At 40.7% G+C, this 22,524-nt stretch overlaps 1 protein-coding gene across 4 annotated transcripts; it reads right to left on the bottom strand.

The window, feature by feature from the left end:
• Nucleotides 1–8,768: 8,768 nt before the first annotated feature.
• micall2a (mical-like 2a) lies at nucleotides 8,769–20,979 on the bottom strand. Of its 4 annotated transcripts, none has more exons than XM_020094814.2 (18): nucleotides 20,262–20,979; nucleotides 19,946–19,994; nucleotides 18,691–18,832; nucleotides 17,141–17,307; nucleotides 16,911–17,041; nucleotides 16,310–16,819; nucleotides 16,026–16,210; nucleotides 14,996–15,056; nucleotides 14,357–14,538; nucleotides 14,071–14,160; nucleotides 13,711–13,818; nucleotides 13,470–13,534; nucleotides 13,169–13,292; nucleotides 10,935–11,037; nucleotides 10,611–10,684; nucleotides 10,414–10,528; nucleotides 10,238–10,284; nucleotides 8,769–10,163 (listed from the first exon to the last, which is right to left on the bottom strand). In XM_020094814.2, the coding sequence occupies exons 1-18, from the start codon at nucleotides 20,402–20,404 to the stop codon at nucleotides 10,084–10,086; spliced, it is 2,376 nt and encodes a 791-aa protein (XP_019950373.2). In that variant the 5' UTR covers nucleotides 20,405–20,979; the 3' UTR covers nucleotides 8,769–10,083. The 4 variants fall into 4 exon arrangements, with proteins under 4 accessions (XP_019950373.2, XP_069381311.1, XP_019950372.2 ...); XM_069525210.1 differs by having other exon boundaries at nucleotides 18,628–18,823; nucleotides 20,262–20,976; XM_020094813.2 differs by having other exon boundaries at nucleotides 18,628–18,832; nucleotides 20,262–20,960.
• Between the last annotated feature and the right edge of the window lie 1,545 nt (nucleotides 20,980–22,524).

Below are 22,524 nucleotides of genomic sequence, written 5' to 3'. Positions count from 1 at the left end.
GGTGTGATTAAAACCAGAGCAGGTTATGTAAGTACAACTTATTCAAGTCTAATCCAAGTGCAAAAGTACTGTGAAAAAGTTAACACCAACAAGAATTACATTTGTATGTATGTGACACTATGTTTTTATAATTTGAGCATATGGATAATAGGAGAAATGAATTGCACATCTATTTTTTTCCTATGTAAGATTTTAAATAAATGTGCTGTACAAATTACAATTTATTTATCTTACTATCCAAGTCTATTTTTGTATATAGAAAATATAGGTAATGATAAAGAGCTTCTTCTGCATTATTCAAGACTATTATAGACACAGATGCGTTTGTGTTTGTAACTGATGCAGAGCAGAGACATGCACACCTTGAAGCACATTTTTGATACTGTATTCTCTACCAGTGACAATTACATATTGATTTTATGTTTAGCTTTTCTTCTGCACATGTGTTGCTTCATGAATATGTGGTTGTATTGAGTTTGGATTTCATATTTTAAACCTTGATGTCTTTATTAAAAACAAATATTTAATATCAATGAAAGGTATATTTTTGGGTGACATACACTTTAAAAAGAGCAGTCTGCTGCATCTTTTTACTGTAAAATCAGTCATTTTCATTCACTGGAGATTGATAGGTTATATTTACACAAACAAAAGTATGTTATATTATTTGATTTGCATTAAATTTTATGTTTTGCAGCTGCAGTATTTAATTTCTGATGTGCAAATAGCAGATGATACAACTCCATGTGTCCCCAATTTACTGACTTTCAAAAACCCACATAAGCTCAGTGCTCGACTCATCTAAAATAGACAAAGACAAAACTTGATTTAGGTTTAAATCATCAGTGTAAGTGTGATTCACAGTTTATTTACTCGTTGAGTCTAATGTAAAATAAAGAAGCTGAGCCCAAATATCCTCATTTGAACAGATTTTCCCAGCAGCTCTAACACTCATGTCTGTTTTCTGGGGTTGATATTCATTAAGCAGGAGACGGCCACTTTTATGGACTTCTTACAGTCAGTTAAGATGACCGACAAGCAGTGGGAACATTAGTTCTGTGCCACAAGTCCCATACATCAACTGTCTTGTGGCGAGTAAGGGAGGGGATCAACATATTCTAAATGAGCAGACATAATCCCACTGAATGTGGAGTTAAGCCATTTCATAATTAGCAGATTTTCTAATGTATGCCAAGCTTTAATGACCTTTGCAAATGAGAATGGTTGTTTGAATTTCCATCCTTCACATCGTTTTATCCCTGCCATATCTGCCTGATAGAATGAGTGCACCAGTTGATGATATGCATAAGCTTAATGAACAAGTGCACACACTTCTGAATGGAAACTGATGGGCTCAAGCCAGGAAGATTGGAAATGCATTTCCACACCTTGCATATCATCATCATGACCTTAAGTGGCGCCTCTCTGACCCATTAACAATGCATTTCAAGCCTTTTCCTTCAATTAGGTACACTTTTCAGTCAGATTCCTCTCATCAAAATGCTATTAGTAGACGATCTTATCAGAAATATACCAGACTTCTATAGCATCGCAGCCCTTTAAGTGTTGTAAATAACAAAATTATCATTCATTCAGCAGCACAGATGGCAATCAGGAATAGCAGGGTATTGCCTTCTGAGCCGGGTAATATGTTGTTGTGAAGCGCTCCGGATATCTAACGTGAAAGAGTTACTCTCACATATCAAGTTTTAATTTTGCTTTGATCAATACTTTTATTCTAATTCCACAAAAGTCTGTCTGTCTGTATGTGGAGTGCATATCTTTAGAACTGTTCATCTTATCGACTTCACAAAAGGCATGTGTATTGGTGAGGGCCTGAGGATGTGCAGTGTGGAATTTAGTACAATTTGGACACATGATGCATATAGTGTTAATAAAAAGGAAGTGTCTCAGCAGCCGCCATAATAAGAGCTGTTTGAATTCTCTAAAAAATTAGGAAAAGAGCATGAATGCTTCCTTACTCATCTCCTTTAGCATAGGAGACTCCGGACCATCCTTTGTGAAAGAAAAGGAGGAAATACTGCCCCACAATTCCTTGCGGCAGCAACATTTAAAGCGACGCAAACTAGTATTTGCACCTGGACACACCCAAGTAAATATAAAAAACAGAATAAGAAATTTGTCTACAAGGTAAAAGCACACGTTCCTTTGGTTGCAATGGTTTATACTGGGCTGAATCACAGAGCTTTTATTTTTAAAAGCTGTGAATTTGGGTCTGAAGATTGTGTTAGTTGCTTAATACATTTCTGTAAAGGAAAGTCGGTTCAGTCAGTTTTCAAATATAAGCAACGTACACATGAAAAATAATGAAGCTAATTCAATTTCATTGAATAAAAAACATCGAATAGCCTATATTTCAGATCAACCAGGAAGGATGAAAAGTTTTCTAACTCTGCATCATAAACTGTTCTGCTCTGCACACACCATCCAGCAAACAAACAATTAAAAGTGACAGAATATTGTAGAACTGTTTGAGGAGGACTCACTAATGACAAGAAATAATTCTGAAGTAGGTCTGGAGCATCAACACAGGAAAAGCAAACAGCACATTCCAGGCAGGCAGGTTTAAACAGGGCACCTCTGTAGTATTAACAATAGACCACCTGACTGCATATAATGTGAAAACTACTCCTGGTGACAAACTAACAGAGAATGTTACCAATGTTTTATTGTTACAGTTGCCAAGAACAGACAAAATGAACACTGGCTCTTCAGAGAGTTCGTATAAATTCACACTGGCAACAAAATCACATGTTCACACATCTCTGCAGATAATCGGCCTAGAGAGACAATGTAAAACTCATATTGATCAGAAAATGTTTCCCATCATATGCTGAGTGATGAATGCATGTTTCAAGATATCTCTGATGATCTAAAGCTGACGTAGATTTTAATTTATATCGATCCAAATGGCATCGGATTTTGCCTTATAAGAAAGTTAACAGTATCTTATTGTGCTAATAAAAGAACATGCAGGGTATGCATCACCCTTATGATGCTTTTCAATAACTCTGCCAAGGAGGTTATGTTTTCACCCCTGTTCTATTGTATGTTGGTAGGTTTGGATGTTTGTTTGTGTGCAGGATTACACAAAAACAACTGGACGGATTACCAGGAAATTTGGTAGAAAGATGTGTTGTGGGTCAGGGAAGAAACCAATAGATTAAGGTGTGGATCTGACTCAGGAGGTCAATTCAGGATTTTTCCCGAATATTGCAAGATATTTTCCAAGGGAATAATGGATCTATATGAAAAATGCATTACCCTGATATCTATAAGCGTATACACTTGGTGCAGCTTGATTGAATTTAAAGGAAACTGGGGCCTATTGGTTGAGGTCAACGCACTGTTAAATGTGCATTTATCTCTTTACCTTTAAGCAGGTCTGCAACTGATCCCACAGACTTTCAGTAGCCTGAGCTAAACTGAGCTCACCTCACAGGATAACTTCAAACTGAACTTGGAGACGTTCAAAGAAGTTGGTCAGTTTAAGTCCGGATAATTAGCTAAATTAACCCGGCAACAGACGTTGACGGCCTATGGTAACGTCTTAAGAACATAAGAACACAGAAGTTCCAGGATATTTTACTTGCTGCCTCACAGAAGAGAGCGTTTGATCAAACGACACCATTGATGTGTTTAACGCTTCACAGTCGCGCTGCCTGACTCTGCCCCTGTCAGACGCCTCGTAAGAAGGCACGCGGTGGGCTCCGCCGAAAGCCACCAACATTCATCATGGCTTTAATGCTATCAAACTCTAATCTGTCTGGGATTTCATGTGTGTTAACACAGCTGCAAATGCAGAGAGCAAACACTCCAACAGCACTACATAAATGTCTCAATATATGAACTAGACAATAAACAACCTATTCAATTCCAGGGATTTGCATGAGAAACGTGAGCATTAGGGAACAGAGACAAGTCTTCTGCCTTTCTGCTGAGGGGTAGGATGGCTTCAAACATGATCCTTTGTCAGACGGGATGGGAGACACAGACGCGCAAGCCTCTCGGTTTTTGGCAGATCTTGGGCTCACAATGCCATAGATTAACAAGAGCCTGACCACAGAGCCGAAATAAGCTAATTGCTTAATTAGCTGACCCAATTCTATAAGCTTCTTTTAGCATATTAACCAGAGCTATGTAACAAATAGTTTTGTTTCACAGAGGCGGTGTTTGTTTATGGAATTACAATAATGAGGATCAAATACAAAACATACGGTCAATGGCTCTTCTTTTATGGGATCTGTGCTTTGGAGAACGACAGCATTGACTTCAGCAACACCGAGGTGCTTTTATTCGACTTAAACTCTATTCATGCCTTTGTCTCATCCACATGCACTGGTGCTCACTTGTAATTGACATCATCTGCAATCCCTCTGTGTTTTTCTCCTGACAGTTTATTATTATTATTATTATTATTATTTCTGTTAAACAATTAAGCCGCTCCAGGGGAACAGTTTGACCGCCCTCTCAATATTTCTGGACATTTGAGCTACGAGCGACAAACAAGAGAAGTGAGGGGAGAAAAAAAAACATCTTATTAGATTGAATGATGATTGAAATGGATTAATTTACATTTTCTGCATGCATACTTTACATACATGATCTTTGCTCAGCACGGGGAGGTCTGGGCAAAAGAGCACTATTTGTATGAGATGAACTCATCTATATGCTAATTCATTGGCATGTAGACCTGCTTCATTTCTTCCATTCAGGACTGTTTACCTATTAGCTCTTATACATGCAAAGGGAATTGGAATATTAAAAGCACAAAGCTAAGGAATACAGAGCATTAGCAGTACATCACCTGTTATAATATTTATATTAGGGCGCCGTTTCTGGCCTTTGTTTAAGCCATAACCACGAGGCGACTTCCCGAGACACTCGTCACAAATAAAATAAGCCAACTCTTTCACTTGAGTGAGACTTGTTGCCTCCGACAAAGGCACAGCGGGTTTTCGAAAGTCCTTCAAAGGACAATAGCGGTCGACACCCTGCTGAAAAACATATGAGGCCCCCCCCCCCGACTCAAATGAGGAAAGATCTGATGCTCAAAAGACGGAAGACAACTTAGCCTGCTTAGCATTTCACAAGTCGATTTCTGGGTTTTAAGGTGCTGTAATGTTCTTTTTGTGCGTCAGAATACGACTCGTAACAATGCAGATGCTTCAGTGCTGCATAGAACGTGGCCTTATAAGGTCTGACGGATCAACTTACAAGTGGTGCCTAAATGCTAATGTAATTTCATATGAACCGGGCTGAAAGAGATGCAATCAAGCATTGGTGATTCAGCCGACTGTTGTGTTTAAGAGGATGACAACCCTCTTTCTTATTGTCTATGTAATTCACCAAAATTGCCACTTACAGCCGCTAAGAGCGGGACGTTTCATCTCCAAGCTTCCTCTGGTCTTTGCTACTCATCCCATTTCTACTTCCTCCAAAAGTGCCACCACTTCATTAACCTTGCCAGGCGTGAGATAAGAGACGGCAGCGCATCAAAGCCGCCTGCCCACAGAGAGAACAGAGCCCTGCATGTCTCCACTACACAGCAGCCATCACACACACAGGCAGATACACAGTCCACAGCCCATCCAACATGCAGAAAGGACTCTTTGTGTTCCAAACTGTCACTCAGAGATGTGTTCTGTGCGTGTGTGCGTGCATAAGACATCATTATGTTTTAATATAATTCTAAGTGGGGTGAAAACATTTGCTTATTCCAAAGGTTTTAAAGTGAGTTTGATTAGGAGGGAGAATAATTGGTGTGGGTCAGACTCTCCATTGCCTCAGACACTTAAGATACACTTTTATATGCTATAAGAGGAGTTCAGGTACGTAGCGCTGTCATCGCTGTGACCTAAACACTTAAAACCTTGAAAATGAGAAAATTAAACAAGAAAAGCATCAAAGCCGACTCCAGCTCGATGTGTAACAGCTCCCGACTTCCTCGAAGCATGAAAGTAGATGGTAGGAAATGTATTAACTGAGTCACAATATTGTTTTACTTGCACCACATACAAATCTCTCTGGTGCATTTAATCCCTCTACCCACAGTTTCTCAGAAAGGAGGATATAAATTATTTTCCTTTGGTGGCAACGGCAAATCCCTGTCTGGATTCTGTTAAAAGGCTTAAAATGTCACTAAATGCCAAGGCTGAGACTCCCGCTAACACGTAGGTCTTTAAGACAAGATGTTAAAGCGTTGAAAGTTACCTGAAACTGATGAGGTTAATATTCTTATCGCAGGCGGAGGCTTCTGTGAAAGTGGATATTGAAAATAGCCAGGTAACCCTCCATATTAGAGGCTATCACACGGATTAGCAGCATAAACACCAATTACACATTTAATTGTTTATTGTCAGTGGTGTTAAGAAAGCATGCTGCAGTCTATAAATTAAATGCGACGAAGGAAAGGGTGGAGGGGTTTCCACTACATAATATAATCATAGGTTTGTGTTTTAGTCAAGAAGACGAGAAAATGTATCCAAAATAAGTCAAACTGCTCAATGTTGGGCTGTAAATTAGCAATTTATCCTCTTTTATCCCTTCACGACCATATGAATTTCCGAACCACTGGCACGGAAGGGTCCGTCGCTGAAATTTAAAATAGAGGACAAAAGGGCCACCGAGCAAATAGGTTTTTTTTTTTTTTTCAGCGCCATCCTCTGAAAGCTCTGCCAATGTGAATCAGAGGTAAAATACAGTGCATTAAGTCGACCTCTGAGGCAGCACAGAGGAGGGTAGAGTGAGACATTCTGCTATCTATTAAGACTTGCGTTATGTATATATTGTGTTTTGAAGGAATTTTACTGATCCACAAAACCAGCAGGGGAAGGATAAGAGTGAGTCCCTAAGACCATGTGGTAAGCAACTGCAGTGCAGATTCGCAGGCAAGTTGAAAGTTGCTGTGCCGTTCAGGAGAAAGTCTGGCAGAATCCTGCACGCCCGCTGATAACATGGTTGGATTAAGGATGTTTAAGGGAAGTGAAAATTATTCATTTGAGATGGATGAAAGCTGCACTTGTCAAGTCTACCAGTCATGCACTTTATACATTTCATTTCCACTAGCCAGCATGCATAATTTCCCCTCAATGCAAATTTCTACACACTGGAAATTGTGAGCATATTTACCCCGCTCCCTTAACACACTCTGTGACACAGAAAACGGATCATCGCCATTGAACAGGGAACCAAAACAATGCGATTTCGTTTGCAGAGGTGTGAGAATCACATTTTTTTGCAGGAAGATAAAGTCTCGGGACTCGGTAGAATACAAACGATGGCTTCCGTTTGAAATCATGCCTGAATCAGAAAAAGACAGTGTTTGGTCTCCCCGGCTCAACAGGATGACATCGGTGGAAAATAATTTTAGCACATGCCCAATTATCCAAACAGACTCCATGTTATGAGTGTAATTACTGGTTTTAAGTCACATAAGTCTCGGCCTCACTGTTGATCCAAGAGCCTTGTAACTGAGTATATGTGCTGTATATCTGTCTCTCTATACAAATATTATGATCTCTCTGATGAGAATTAAGTCTCCAGCCTGGATGGCCAATAAATTAGAGGCACGCTTCTCGTTTACTCATCAGAGCTAATGAGCCTGATAAAATTACCTCGAGGATCATAATTACAGGCTAGTGGCACAGACTCTGGCAGGGACTGGAATAAGACGACACACACACACACACACACACACACACAGAATTCAGATTGTATTGCAAGTGGCAGCGTACAACCTAAAGCATCACAAAGCACTTACATCTTATTAATAGAAAAACAACACACTGATGTCAATGTGCAAAAGCAAAAGATTACACATTGTCCTCTTTTTCCATTCACAGAGCATTAACTAGTTCTGCTAATGAGACGTACAGAAACCAAACAAAGTGTTCGACATCACATTTAAAATAAAAATGTACAGGATTAACATAATGTATGGTGTCGAACAATATTATAAATTCCACCTTTCTGTCAGAGCAGTTCAGACAGATTTTTACCACCCTTTCATAAAGATTAAGCACTTCATGGGTAATGGCATATTTTAATGAACGATGGCAGCCTGGACACAAGAGCTCACCTCAGAGGATTCCATTTCATCACACATTCACAGGATGAATTGTTTTACTTATGAATATTAATGTCCCTCTAATTTGAGGCTGTTGTTAATGCTTGTCGCTAGGAGCTTGGCAAATCAGGTCCCATTCCTGTTAAAACCATGTATTAGACACCCCCCTGACACTAAGCCCTCGCCTTTGATTCTTAATTGCAGAAGTGCAAGCATTTGCAGGAGATGGGGCGCAAAGCTTTAATTAACTCTAATATCACACATTCAGTCTCGACTGTCACCCACATCACGCGTGGCATTTTGTACCAATATCATCCCCAACTCTGCTCAGCCTGAAAGATTGTGTTCCAAGTTCATGATCACAATTTCATGCATCTCAAAATGAGGGATGTGCAGTTTGTAAGTAGCTGCGATTTATTGACGCCGGTGAATTATCTTGATGCCGTCTTTAAGGAGCCTTATTAAAAAAGCGTGCACTGATGCAGCTCTGCGATCGCCGCGCGGCTTTGATGCAAAGCAGTCGCAGCATTGTTGGTTTCTTTGCAAAGGCGACGTCTCATTTTCGGCGGCTGTTGAATCAACAGTGAAGCTTGTGGCATGGTAAGTAAAAAAAAAAAAAAGTTCTGGGATGTGTGGTAAAAGGTGTTATTGAGTAAATAATTCGAGCTCTTACACACACTAATCTTCAAAAGGATTTATTGGACAACAGATTTCAAGTTGGAAAATATATAGTAGCACAAGTACATTCAATAACACTTCTAAAATATGCAACATTACAGTACACTCCTTACAAACACTGCGAATGTCATTTTCTCACGTCGCGTGGCTTGAACGTTTTAATAGCTCAGGTGCAGAGCAATTCTGATGCAGATATTAGTAGAGAGTAATGTTTAATTAAACCAGGTTTGAAGATAAAGAGCTCAATACAACCTATAGTTTATAAGCCTTTCCTCGGCCATAAGCTACTGCTCTACCTAATCCTCTTTCACATAACATTATTGCATCAGCACAGCCGAGCACTTTTTGCAGCATTTATAAAATTAGCAAAAGAAATTAACTGTCTGTACTGTGGCAAATTGGATTTCCAAGTTGTCGCCGGTGCGATACTGCATACCCAGGCTGCCACCTACAGTACAGTAAGGAACGAGCCGGTCTGCAGCCAGGCAGCTCAACATGTGTGGCTCTTCATTTTACACTCCACAGCCATTCAAACTTAATTGACGAGGCGTTTCTTTTTTTTTTCCTCCTACCCCTCCCTCCTGCTAATATCCTTACAGGAAATTTGTTAAAATCCATTATTAAATAAATACTGAACTAATTTCATTTTGGATCAAGACTGTTGAAGGATTACACGTTTATTCTCCTCATTCATATTTGCACGTGGAACAGCCAGTGCTCCCTTTGTAATTCACACATCACGATAGTTCATTTCGACTCCCAGCATCCACTTGTTTTGACCAAGTGCATTTGAAATGTGAAATTCTGGATTTATAAATTATTCCAATGTAGCAATAAATACACAGTATTTTTACATAGTAGGCAGATCCATACATTTCTTGTGAGTGCTCCAGCTCTGTTTATCAATGTAAGGGAAACCGCAGGATTTGTAATGCAATTAAACACCTCTCTTCTTTTTTTTCTTCCCTATTTAACTGTGAAAACAATTGTGAAAAACAGGACACCCCATATGAAAAAGAATTAAGCTTAAATCGTGAACTATACAGAAATTTCCACCGCACTTACAAACCAACAAACCAAGAACTAACAGTGAGTCTCAAACCTTAGTAACCTTTTAGCGAAAAACATGAAAACCAACCTGAAACTGCAGGGAAAAAAAACATTACGTTTCCCAATTTCTTTCTTTGCCTTCACATTAGCACTCCATGAACTGCAGCACTAAGATATAAAAAAAACCTTAAAATGTCTATAAAGAATATTCATTCAATTTAAAAATAATTGAGTAAAAAAAATTAAAACAATAAAACCCATGAGGATCATTCCACTCGTCTTTTACTTCTTCGTCTGAACAGTTTTGAGATGGAGGACTTCCTCTTATTTTTTGTTTTCTTTACTCCTATTCACCAACAAAGATAATTAGAATGATACACTCAGACTGGAAAAACATGTGTCACATAAAAAGATACTCACCAAGATTTTTCATCATTTCATTCAACTGCTGATCCTCCTCCACTTCCCTGAAATTGATAAAAATAAAAACATGTTCAGTCTTTCTTGTATCAGATTTAGATGGTAATATATAAACAGTATTGCTCCACATTAGTGATGATTCTCTTAACAATCAATTACAAGACGCATCATGTCACCTCAGCCTGTCTTCGTCCAGACCCTCCACAATCGCATTTCTGCTGTTCACAATCTCCATCAGCCTCTGCATCAACGTCGTCTCCCGCTGTCGCTCCTCTCTGGACTTTAAATGATCTGTGACACGGAGTTGATTTCAGTGTCCAGAGGGGAAAAACAGGAAGTTAAAGAGTTGACGTTAAAACCTGCAGTTTCTCACCTGGCGTCTCCAGCAGCCGGCGAAGTTCCCCCTCCACACCGGGCTGCTGCTGCTCCAGCTCCTGCGTCCTGGCTCTGGACAAGAGCATCATTGATTACATGCAAAATCGAATTCATCATGAAAATGATATCCATCCCAAAATGGTTGCAATCTTGAACCGATGCATTTTGTTTGACAGTAAAGAAGTTTGAATTCTTCCTCGCACTGGAAGATGTTTCAAAATAAGAAGTTATTTTAAGTAAAGAAAAAATTAAAATGCATTTGACAAAACCTCCACAACGACTGTAGTAAAATACTTTCAGGGAAAACCAGTTGTTAGCTCACGTGTAAACAAGCTCCGACTCTTTTCTAATGTACATCTGCTTCTTTCGAATCAGGTTGAACCAGTCAACCATCAGTGGGTCCATCAGTATGTCTCCCTCTCCCTCTGAAAACATAAAAACAAACAAACAAGAAATACCTTGTTAAACAAACTGTGACCATTAATTGATATATTAATAAAATAATTGACACTGCTGTGTCCTCAGCTTGTACAATTAAATTTGAGCAAATTAAATTCTGCAGGGATAAATTAAACTCAAAGAAGGCGTTCAGACAATTATGTTTAAATACAGTTTTGTGCAATTCTGATGTCAAATACTGACGTTAGAGGTTACGTGCAGGAATAATTCTGTTGTCATTCATATCACACAGTTTTTCCCCCATTATATCAAAAAAGAATCACGGCTCATTTTATCATCATCAGATCAATTCTTTGTTTCATTTAGATTGTATTTGTTGCACAATAATAAAATTGCAGTGCAGTTACAAATGAAGTTTTTGTGTAATGGGGCTGGTGACTTACCTCCTGGGACCATGTCAGCACAGCCTCTTAAGAGACTGTAGCTAAACCTGAAGACGGCGTCCTCAGAGGCTGCAGCTAATCTGCCTCTTTACATTCAGTGTCAATATTACTGTCATGTGATGGAACAACATCTTTCAATACCTTGAATTGTCCTCAGTTAGTTAGACACTATTCCTGCTGTTGTATAAACTTCAAATAGAACATGACATTCCTTTATTTTGCAGGATATTTTGGTTTAAAATAGTTAGCTTCATCTGAAAATGTAACTTTCCATACAAAACACCAAATATTATTTGTTCCAAGTTTGTAAAATGATTCGTTGTTTTTCTTCTCATCCATGAAAGTCATCAGAATATTTTCATGCATTAGGACAAAACAAGCTTTTAAAAAGTCACTTATAACAAACATTTCTTACAACATTCTAATGTTATATGTTATACGTCTATTTGCAGATTAATCAATAATGAAATTAACGTCTATTTGCAGCTCTTCATTTGATAGAGGCCACAGAGATGCATATTCAAAATGCTTTTAAATGCAACTTTTAACATGGAGGGAATACTCAGTGAAGTACAGATTTGTCTTAATCATTTATTTATTAATAATGAGCAAAACCTCTGCAGGGATTAGCTCTATGTATTTATAATTTAATAGTGTTTGCGCTCTTAAAAAAAAAAGAACCTGCTCAGAAAGTCAAATAGTGAATTGTAATTTCTAATTCATAATGTTAAAAGCAGTTTAAATATTTGTATTAATATAATAGAAATGTATTTGTGGTTAAGAGACCCACAACATCCAGTACAACGCAGCACTAGGTGGCAGTTTCGACAGCTTGCATTTTCTGCCTCACCAGCTCAGACTGGACAACCTGAGTAGGTGGATGGATTGATTTAAAAAAATGATTATCGGCCATTCCCAATTACTGAACAATCAATCTAATAGACACACAACAAGAGTCGGGACTGTGACAGGAGGACAAGTCCAGCCGCTATCCCTGCCATCACCAGAATAAACACGATTTTACTGTGAACTGAACTTGAGGGCCAGGGTTTAGTTTATACGCCGACAAATTCCAGTTGAGTTAGATGATTTCCTTGGTGGTGTGCGATTGATGTCAAATTTCGGCCAAGGGATTGAATGCTCAAACATCCTGGGTGGCACATAGAGGGAAAAAAACTGTATGCAATCGACCAGAATATATATATAACTATACCCAAGTCGTGTTGACCTTGAGGAAAGCAATCAGGCCCCCAACTCCCACTACCTTAAAAAGAGAAGCAACGTCCCTGTGGGCTGTCTGTGCCTCTCACCTCATTTGGCTGCAGAAACAGTAATAGAAATAGCAGGTAAATCCCCTCCACACACACACACACATACACACACGCTCGCACACACACACCTCCAGCTGACAGTGAGTGAATGTGTTTGTATGTGTGTGTGTGTGAAGCAACCAGGACACAACTCCGCACCAGAGATACCGAGGCAGCAGCGGGATCGACAGTTTGCACAAATTCAATAAAATATGAAAGTTTGCTGGGAGGTTATCTGCTGCAGGAGAGCAAAATGTTCCACTGACATCTGCAGCTGGTTTCAAAATTGAAAAGCTTGTTTCTGATTTGTCCACATTCGGCTTTATTTGTCTAAACAAGGCAAAGGGAGGAAGTGGAAGAGGATTTCAATTGATGGGGGTGGGGGAGAAAAAAGAAAGACGTACCTTCCTCACAGCTGCGGAGCTTCTTTTCCAGCTCCACACCCTCCTTCTCCAACTGAGCCAAGTTTGTCTCGATATCACTCAGCTCCCTCTCGATCTGCTCCGCCGGGACGTGATAAGACTTCACCTGATAGAAAAACAAAAGGAAGTCACAGTCAGGTAAAGATCGTTTTAATTTGAAAATCCAGACTTTGGCTACTTAAATGTAAAGAAGGTCGTCCATTTTTTTCCCTGGGAATGTAATGAAAGCATATTTGTGGAGCTGTTAATTAATCTCTTAAGAGACTTAATGGAGGGAACTTACAGAGGGTGACCTCATTTCAGTCCTGGAGGCGTTGGTGGGTGACAAATACTTTCCCTTTTTAGCACCTAAGAGGTAGATAAAATAGGATTAGATAGTCCTTTCATGGCAGCTTTTCAGAAAAGCATTGTCGCATATACCACATCACCTGATCTATTTCTGGTAAAAAAAAAGAAAAAAAGAAGGCTAATATGAAATCAACAAGATAAGTGAGGCCTAAAAAACAAAGAAGCTGGGAACCAACCAGACGGACGTCCATGATTGGCTGAGGTGGTCGTTGAAATGCAAATAGATTCCACAGCTGGACGTCTGGGTGGGGATTTCACAGGCGAGTGAGTCCCACGCTTAAAACCTAAAAATGAGGACAGGACGTGTTTTACATCTAAAGCAACTACAATTCCAAAAAAATGTTGCCTCATAAATTGTCTTGCTACTTGCAGACTGAAATATCTCAACTATTTAACTGATTGCATTATTACAGAAGGTACAATTAACTGTTGACGCTTCCTCTAGCGCCACCCCGAGGGTCAGATTTTGTGGTTTTCAGTAAGTGTATATGTGTGACTTTAAGGATGATATTTTAAAAAAAAAGATGGGACCCGACCTGGAGCGGGGGTCATTGAAAAGCTTGTAGATTCCGCAGCTGGACGTGTTGGTGGGGATTTCACAGGTGAGTTAGTCCCATGTTTAATACCTGAAATAAAGACAGGAAGGTTTATGTGATGTAGATCTGCGGCAAGTTCAATCTGTTCAATGTTTTCTGATCAATCAGATAGAAAATCTGGCAATTGCCAGCTTTGCCTATAACCTGTTGCTGCGCCTGTGTCTTATTTTTGGAGCTTCATGAATTTTTAGCTGTTATGCTTCTGTCCATTATTAATGTGACTCACCCAGGGTTTCAGAGTCAGGCGGGGGTTTCTGTGGAGAGACGTCCTTAATGTTCACAGGGTCAAATGGAGCGAAGCAGACCGGAGGTGGCGCCGGTGTTGGGGACGTGGGAGGCGTTGTTGTAATGACGTTAGAGGAAGGCGAGGACATGAATCCAGGCTTATGTTGCACAACTTCAGCATGTCTGTGAGAAAGTCATATGAATTAAGCATTTAAATCTGGGACTGTTAACATACCTGACAGAAATGTAACACACAGACAGAGCTGATAATAAGGAATCAAAACAAGGGAAAAAGACCTCACCTCCTGGCATGGTTAAAAGTGGGGGAGGGAGAATGGAGGGATCATCAGCAGAGGTTGGAAATGAGAGAGTGCAGTGTTAGGAGAAGGAAAGGTTCAGGCCTGGCACTCCTCAGGGTTTGTTAGGACGGAGGACAGAGCGAGCGGCTGCACCATGAGCCAGTCAACAAGAACAGAGATGGATGAAGCTCGAGGTTTCTGCATTCTGGAGAATGAACACGCTCAGTGGTCACAGACGTTTGAAAGACAAAATGTTTTTCTCCACCCGTGTGACCCTCCTGTTCCCAGCTGAGTGAGTTCTGAAGTAATTATTGATTATTGGAAGATTGAGGGTTTCTTACTTTGGAAAAAGCTCGGTTCTCACAGGTTTGAACTTTGATGGTCCCTCTCTGCAAACTGCATCTGTAGAAACACAATTGTACAGAAAAAAAGGAAATTAAAATACACTTAGAATAAAAATATATATAATTTGGATTTGTTTTATCAATTAATCTGTAATTTTAATTTGTTTGATTAATTCTGATCCCTCAGACTCATAAAATCTGCTGCGATTTGAACATGTGATATGTTCAATATTAATAAACTTTGAATAAACAGCTCCTGCTGCAGCAGCGATGGTGTGGAGCCGATCTTTGACTGCAGGTAACTGTTATAGTTTCATAAGAAGAGCTGCAACGAGCCCATTCCAAACAGGCAGGTTCAGAACAGCCACTGCACTTTAATATAAAAACAGAGGAAAGCAGTAGATGAGATTTGAAACTGAAGCAAAATTGCTCAATAAACAACTGATAATCAAAATTGTTCCGTTGAAACAGTGCGTTCATTTTGAAGTGTTTTATGAATGAGGTGTGCACTCAAGGTGTGGTTTCATTTCTTCCACCATATACGTGACTGATCTTGACTTGCATATGTGTATCAAACCCATGGATGATTCTCTAATATGTGCATGAAATGAATGGATAAATGATCAACTCTGTAAAATGTGAGAGTTCATCCTAAATTTTCAAGACAAACTGGAGTTTTGTCCATATCAACACGCAGCAGAACTACTTTCCATGATAGACAGTCTTCTATCAGCGCTGATACTATGGCAACAGTTAATTGTATTTCTGTCTTAAAAGCACATCCATTCCCTAGAGAATGACAGTTCGACTCTGGAAGTTCATTACAAGTGTGAGACAGAAATTAAAATGTCAGCGAGCATTGCCGTAGATAGATGCTCCGGCTGTATAAATAGGGCAACAGCGACAAAAGGGCATTGTTTTCTATGAATGCGTTCTGAGACAGACAGACAATGGGCGAGGGGGTGGATGCTGGCTAGATGTCAAATAATGGATCAGGAATGACTGAAATGAATTTAGTAGCGCTTGCCTTTGGCGGTTGCGTGTACAGTTATTGGCCTTGTGTCGTCTTTGTCGACGGCCTTCAGACGTGGCGATTCCTTATTGTTCGCCTGGCTGGTGGAGCGCTGTCCTGCCCAGTTTCCTGCTGGGCCTTGGCTGCAATTCTCCTTTCTCAACCCGGGGTTGTCGGCTGAACTTGGCTCGTCTCCAAACCTGAAGCGAGAGAAAGCCCTCGCCATCACCCTCACTGAGAAAAGTCATTATACAAAAACAACACACAGTGGGGAAAGACGAGAAATATCCAGATCTCACCGCCTCTCTGCTGAACGGACGGTAAACGGGCGTTTGTTATTGTTGTTGCAGTTTTCTTCAGCTAGTTTCCTTCCAGTTGAGGTCCTGGCTCTGCTCTTCTCGTCATTAGGGCTCATCGTGACCTTTGGCCTCTCCAAAACACCTGAGGGCTCCGTGGGCTTCCTGTTGTCAGCTGAGGCCTGCGCGACTGGCGAAGCAGTCTGGAAAAACCTCTGCCGGGCCACCTGCGTCTTCTGGGCCGTCGCAGTCCAGGACTGGGGAGGTGGAGTCGGACTGACTTGCTTCTTGATGATACTGAGCGGGGCTGACAGCACAGACGATGGCCGCTGTGCAGGCTGGGTCTGGCTGGCACCATTTGATCGCACAGCTGTAGCGACGGGAACATTTTTGATCGCGACCTCAGAGGACGGAGGTTTGCAACTGTTGTGGTGGGTGCTGCAGATAAAAGTGTCTGGACTCCTCCCAGGTTTGAAGCCTCCTGCGTGAAGCGTGCTGGAGCACTCGCTGCATCTGGTGGAAATGTAGTAATATCAAATTACGAAGGCAATAAAAACACAACACATGACAGGAACGTGCTAATGAATATGGATCTGGTTCTTACTTGAAACAGCTTCTGTGATAGAGCTTGCCTTCCACAAAGTGCCTCTGAACCAGATGAACGTGGCTCTTGCATGCAACACATTTGCTGTTGAGAGTCCCTGACTTATTGGCGTTTTCTGCCAAAACCACCTTCTGTGAAAGAAAATGAGAATCCGAAACCTAACCCACTGAAATATGGTGTTTTTAAAATGAACATTATAAGACTGTAAATGCATGAAGCTGATTGCTGACCTGAGCAGCAGCTCTGGGCAGTTGGGGTGACGTCTGAGCTGCGTGAGTGAACGGTGAACGATTCTCTGCGGTGTTTTTAGACACAAAGGTTTTGGCGACCACGGGGAGATTCTTCTTCTCTGATGGCTCCTCCTTGGAGCCCTCTGCTGGCCTCTTCACACCTCCCACTGAGCAGAGGTACAACATTACTGTCAAACACCACGTAGAGAGTAACACAGGAGAAATATTGCCCACCTGCAGCCTGGAAATACATGAAAACTGCAATGATGGACTTATGGATGTGTGAATCTACCAAACCTGTCTGTTTGCAGGAAATATGGTCACAAACTGTTTCTGAATTAAGATGTTAAATAATGACCAGAAAAATGTTTTGCAGAAATTATGAGGTCAAAAGTGATTTAGGCATTTGACTTTTTGAACACACAATTAAATAATTTTGTCCAATTAGACATTCTCGATTTGACAAAGTTGTTTTTTTTGTTTATTGCCAAAAATGGGTTTTGTGGTTTCAGATTGACCTTTAACCCCCAAAAACTAAAATCAATTCATCCCAGAGTTTAAGGCCTTGTACACACTAATGCAGATGTTTTGTGAAACCTTTCCCTCTGTGTGTTTGGGCCTCTCGTACACGATTGAAGTCCTTTTACCGGAGACTTGTGGAACGATGATGTCACATGCCCACTGTTGCTCTGCATAATGAGCATGCACCAGAAACAACAAGCTCACTCAATAAGCTCATAGAGCATGCTCACCATGTTCTTCTGTAGTATTGATGTAGACTGGATCGCCACCTACTGGCCCTGCATGCTTGTTTGTGCGTTTGTTTGTTTTTTGTGTTCTCGTCTGGACGAATATATTTTGTAAAACGGAGGAGAAAATATCAGCAGTAGTGAAGAAAAGGCCTGAGTGGACATTTCTGTCAGACGTAATCAAATGACCTCTAGACAGTCCTGACATATTTGTGCTCACAAGGACGTGAGGTCACAGTGACCTTCACCTTTAGCCACCAAAGGTTAACCAGTTCCTTTTTGCATCCCGGTGTTCGTTTGTAGCAAATTGTTATTATGACATTTCACCTTTGACCACCAAATTCATATCAGTTGACCCTGGAGTCCACGTGGACACGTTTGCCAAATTTGAAGGAATTCATTCAAGGCGTTTTTGGAGATATTACGTTCACAAGACTGGAACAGACAGACAAGCCCCAAAAAAGGTCTGAATAAAAGGCAATCTTGGGGCCAATTCCAATTTTTTTTTAGCAGGAACTACGTTATTAGATGTACTATTAGCAGGTCAGTTTTTTTTTTCTCACGAAAAGAATATCTCAGGAAGCTCAGACACACAATGTGAGCTTGTCCTGCATTGTTTATTCAGTGTCTGGCTGCAAGCTTTGTTTCTATTACATGCCCGAGTATTTATCAGCCCCCAATGGCCAAACTTCCAAATTTAAATTTATGCTTTGTTCAGTGCAGTGAAAAAAAACTAACCATCCTTGTGCAGTGCATACAGATGATGCACAACTGCTCCACAGTTGTTTGTCATGTTCTCACTTGCGGGCCGTCCCTTGAAGTAGTTGTAGTACTGGGAGACGTAGGTGAGAATGCTCAGCCTGTCTGGGATCCTTAACGCCACCATGTCTTCTGCATCTAACAAAGCCGGGATCCCCAGCTTCTCCTCTGCGACCTGAAAAGCCTCGAGAGAAATAAAGAAAAACAAAATTCAACCAACGGCCATCGACTCCTGCCAAGGCGACATTTAATGGTACTGTACGATGGGCCAAGTAAACAGAACAGAATTTTTTTTTTACTACCACACAAAAACATGGGCACACAGACTCCTGCCATTAAAGCATGCGTAAAAATGTCAGCCGGGCGACTTTAAATAGACCCTTCTGTGTCCCGGCCCCAGAGAGGTCTGAAAAGGGAGCTGTATAATGAATAGCAAACTTCCTGTGAGCTTGTCGGGATAAGAATGAGGATGGAGGGAGCAGGATACCAGGGCATTGTTAAGGATCAGCCTGTGACACGCTCATTAAATATAAAGCAAAGCCCCACTGAAACGTGTTGATGTAAAAGAAGAGAAGAAAAATAAGGAAGAAAGAACAACTTCTTATTCAACACCTCCTGAAACAACCACCTGTAAGTAACATGAGACTATTCATGAAATATAGACGGGTGTAAATTACCACACCAGCCTCATTCTCATATTCCAGTGCAGCGAGCATCTCCAGTTGATGGAGACTTAAACACACTTAAACAGAAAATCATGGTTTTAAGTTCTTCCTGCATCACCCTCAAGACGTCCACCAGCGTCTTCCAGCGAGCCGTCATCGCGTGGATCGAGTGGCAGGTTGACAACCAGCCTCATTCAAAATGAATAGACCTGGAGAGCCTCTCCCCCACCCCCAGCTCAGTGTTGTTGCAGACAGCGACATCGGTTCATCCAGGACGAACCAGGAAGTCGTGCAGAGAGTGCACTGTGGCTCCGTGTGGGGCCTGTCATCCTCACAGGAAGCTGGTGAAGTGGAAGGAGACTAAATAATGGAGAGGTCCCGGCCATGCGGCTCTGGTCGTGTAAGGGGTTGAGAAAATAAATGAGGTCAAGTGGACGGAGGGAAGGTAAGGACTCAGATATTTCAAGTTTGAGTGCTGCAATGTTAAAATATTAAATCAACCAGCAGCATAAAGGCCACGAGAGGAGGCAGAGTTTGTGTCTGATGTGTGTGGGGTTGATAAGGTGTGGGGGGGGGGGGGGGGGGGGGGGGGGGGGGTCCTGTATCATGGAGAGCAAGCTCCAACAACTTACCAATCTGTTGTTCTCGAACACATCCTCCTTTCTGAGTGAGTCATAGTCTCTGGACACACAAAGAACACAGACTTCAGACTTGTTGGACAAAACATCATGAAGCTTATAGCATCAGGGCTGTGAGGAATTAAACTACAATGTGTTTCCTATGCAGACACACTTTTACACTACAGGCATCCTCAGATATCAACATAACAGCAGACATTTAAGGAGTTAAATCATGATCATGAAGATAGACGGATGAACTCTTGGAGGAAACTATAAGACTCAGAGATAATAATAGTTGTGTCTCACTCATTCTGAGCTGAATACTCACATTAAGTCCGGTCTGTATTTGTGTATGAGAGCACAGAAAGCCAGTCCGCTCCTGAATGAAGTGGTCATGTTGGTGACGGCCACATCTCTGTAGCCGTCGCACTGCAGCCTGCACCACTGCTCCAGAGCCTTGATGGCAGCCATGCTCCCTCGAACACTCGCCGACGCTCTGCGGGACGATCACCGCGGACGAGGCGTGCAACAGGCGGCTGCGAGAGTGTGGAGGAGCCGGAGGAGAGAGACGGACAGAAAAACAACAGTGTGTGTGTGTGTGTGTGTGTGAGAAGAGTTTGACCGTGAAGTGCGCACCGTGCAGCAGCTGCGTCCTGTTTCCTCCTCCTCCTCCTCAGTGGGCGGATGGATGGATGGAGTGTGCGGGGACGAGCTGCGTGCGTGTGACGGTGCACGTTTCTCATTACACTAATTAACACCGACTGATGATCCTTCATTCACCAGCATTGAATTAGACCCACACAGAAATATGCAAGTCATTATACAAGCGTATATTTTTTCATTGTACTGTTTCAAGCAAATGCTGCAAAATGAATATCTCATTTTAATAAAGACCTAAAGTGACCAAAATGTTACATCCAGAGAAAAAAACATTATTTATGCAAAAATAACATTTGTGAATTAAAGTTGTCAGCTACAGATTAAAGTTTGAGACTGAAGTCAAATCCACATGTGATCATGTTAAATTATATTTATGCTCCCTCTGTTTTGTATTTGTATACGTTTTATTAGATTTATTTGTTTTCAGACTGCACTGTATTTGACTATTAACTGTATTTGTATTTAACAGTGGATTTTATATTTTGTATTTCTGTACTTTCTTCACTACTACTCTATGGTACTGCTATGACAAATTAAATGTATGTTTTCTTTGTCTAATGTAAGTTAACACAGGGTCAACGGTACAATGAAAGGTGGTTTAAAGAGCAGGTCAGCTCAGCAAAGCAATAAGTGACATGTTTTTTTTAAAGTGAGAAGTAAGAAAGAGAGAGAAGAAATTTTGAATGAAGAGTTCAACATAGAATACTATATTGTACTATGAACAATGTATACAGTGCTATATACTTTCACAGAAGTCTATCTATCTATCTATCTATCTATCTATCTATCTATCTATCTATCTATCCTCCTGTCTGGATTAGTCACCTGGAAATTTTATTTAATTTAATCTGCACTACACAAATCTTTACATTTAATTCATGTTTCATGTATCTTCTTTTATTCTATGTGTATATTCATAGGTAATATGTATTTGATAATTAGCTACTTTTATTTATGAACCGCCATATTGAAATTTGAGGATACTTCTGTGCTCCTTTGTATTTTAAATTGTCACTTCAGGTGTCATTCCCCATGCGTCATGTGGACATTTGCAATAATATTTATAGAAATTCATTGTTTTGGGGAGGGTTCAGTGAGGGGAGGAGGGTTGCTGATGGATTTCTGAGGTAATTAAACACCAGACTATATCTCTGCCTGCAATGTTGGGGTCATTATGCAGGGGGAGAACCAATAACAGAATCTGTGACATGCTTTTTTCTAACTCAGTCATATTTGTGTGGGGCCTAATTAGGCACTAATTGAGGCCAGCTATAGTCACAGAAGGATTTTGACCTAATTGGCCCACAGTGCAGTGTCCCACAAAATTTTAGGGAAAACTCGTGACATGATTTCTCAGCAACTTTCATTCTTTAACAGAGCGTGAAGAATTATACCTCTATACGCACGTCCATTTAACTCAAAGCTTCACGTTAGCTTCTCTGAGCCGTTTTGAAAAGCAGTTTCAGATTTGACCCACAGACCTCATCCCTGACCTGTGACGTGAGGAGTGTAATTAGTGTGAGACCAGAGCTGAACTCTAGTGTTTGAAATGTGAGCGACCCACAGTGACCTCATTCACCACAGAACGGGTTACAAACACTGTCGACATGAATTGTTTATTAATTGTCAGGAGAAGAGGCCTCAGGAGGTGTATGCAGAGAAACGTCTCCAAGTGCTGCAGACAACAAATACGATGTGGGACAAAAATACAGTAAAAAAACAAAACACATGCAGTAGATGTATTTGAGAATGAAGCCTTGTCTGCACTTTAACTTTCTTGACTGAGAACATGTTTGTGACCAGAGGGGGGCAGTGTCACTCTGCACTGTTAAGAGACAGTTTCATCACTGCAAAACTGTGGTCACATACATATATACATACATATATATACATATGCATACACAATACATACATATACATAAATATATATG

The sequence above is a fragment of the Paralichthys olivaceus genome, chromosome 5 (assembly GCF_024713975.1).
Source record: "Paralichthys olivaceus isolate ysfri-2021 chromosome 5, ASM2471397v2, whole genome shotgun sequence".
Lineage (NCBI taxonomy): Eukaryota > Metazoa > Chordata > Actinopteri > Pleuronectiformes > Paralichthyidae > Paralichthys > Paralichthys olivaceus.
This window is presented reverse-complemented; position numbering and strand designations above follow the sequence as displayed.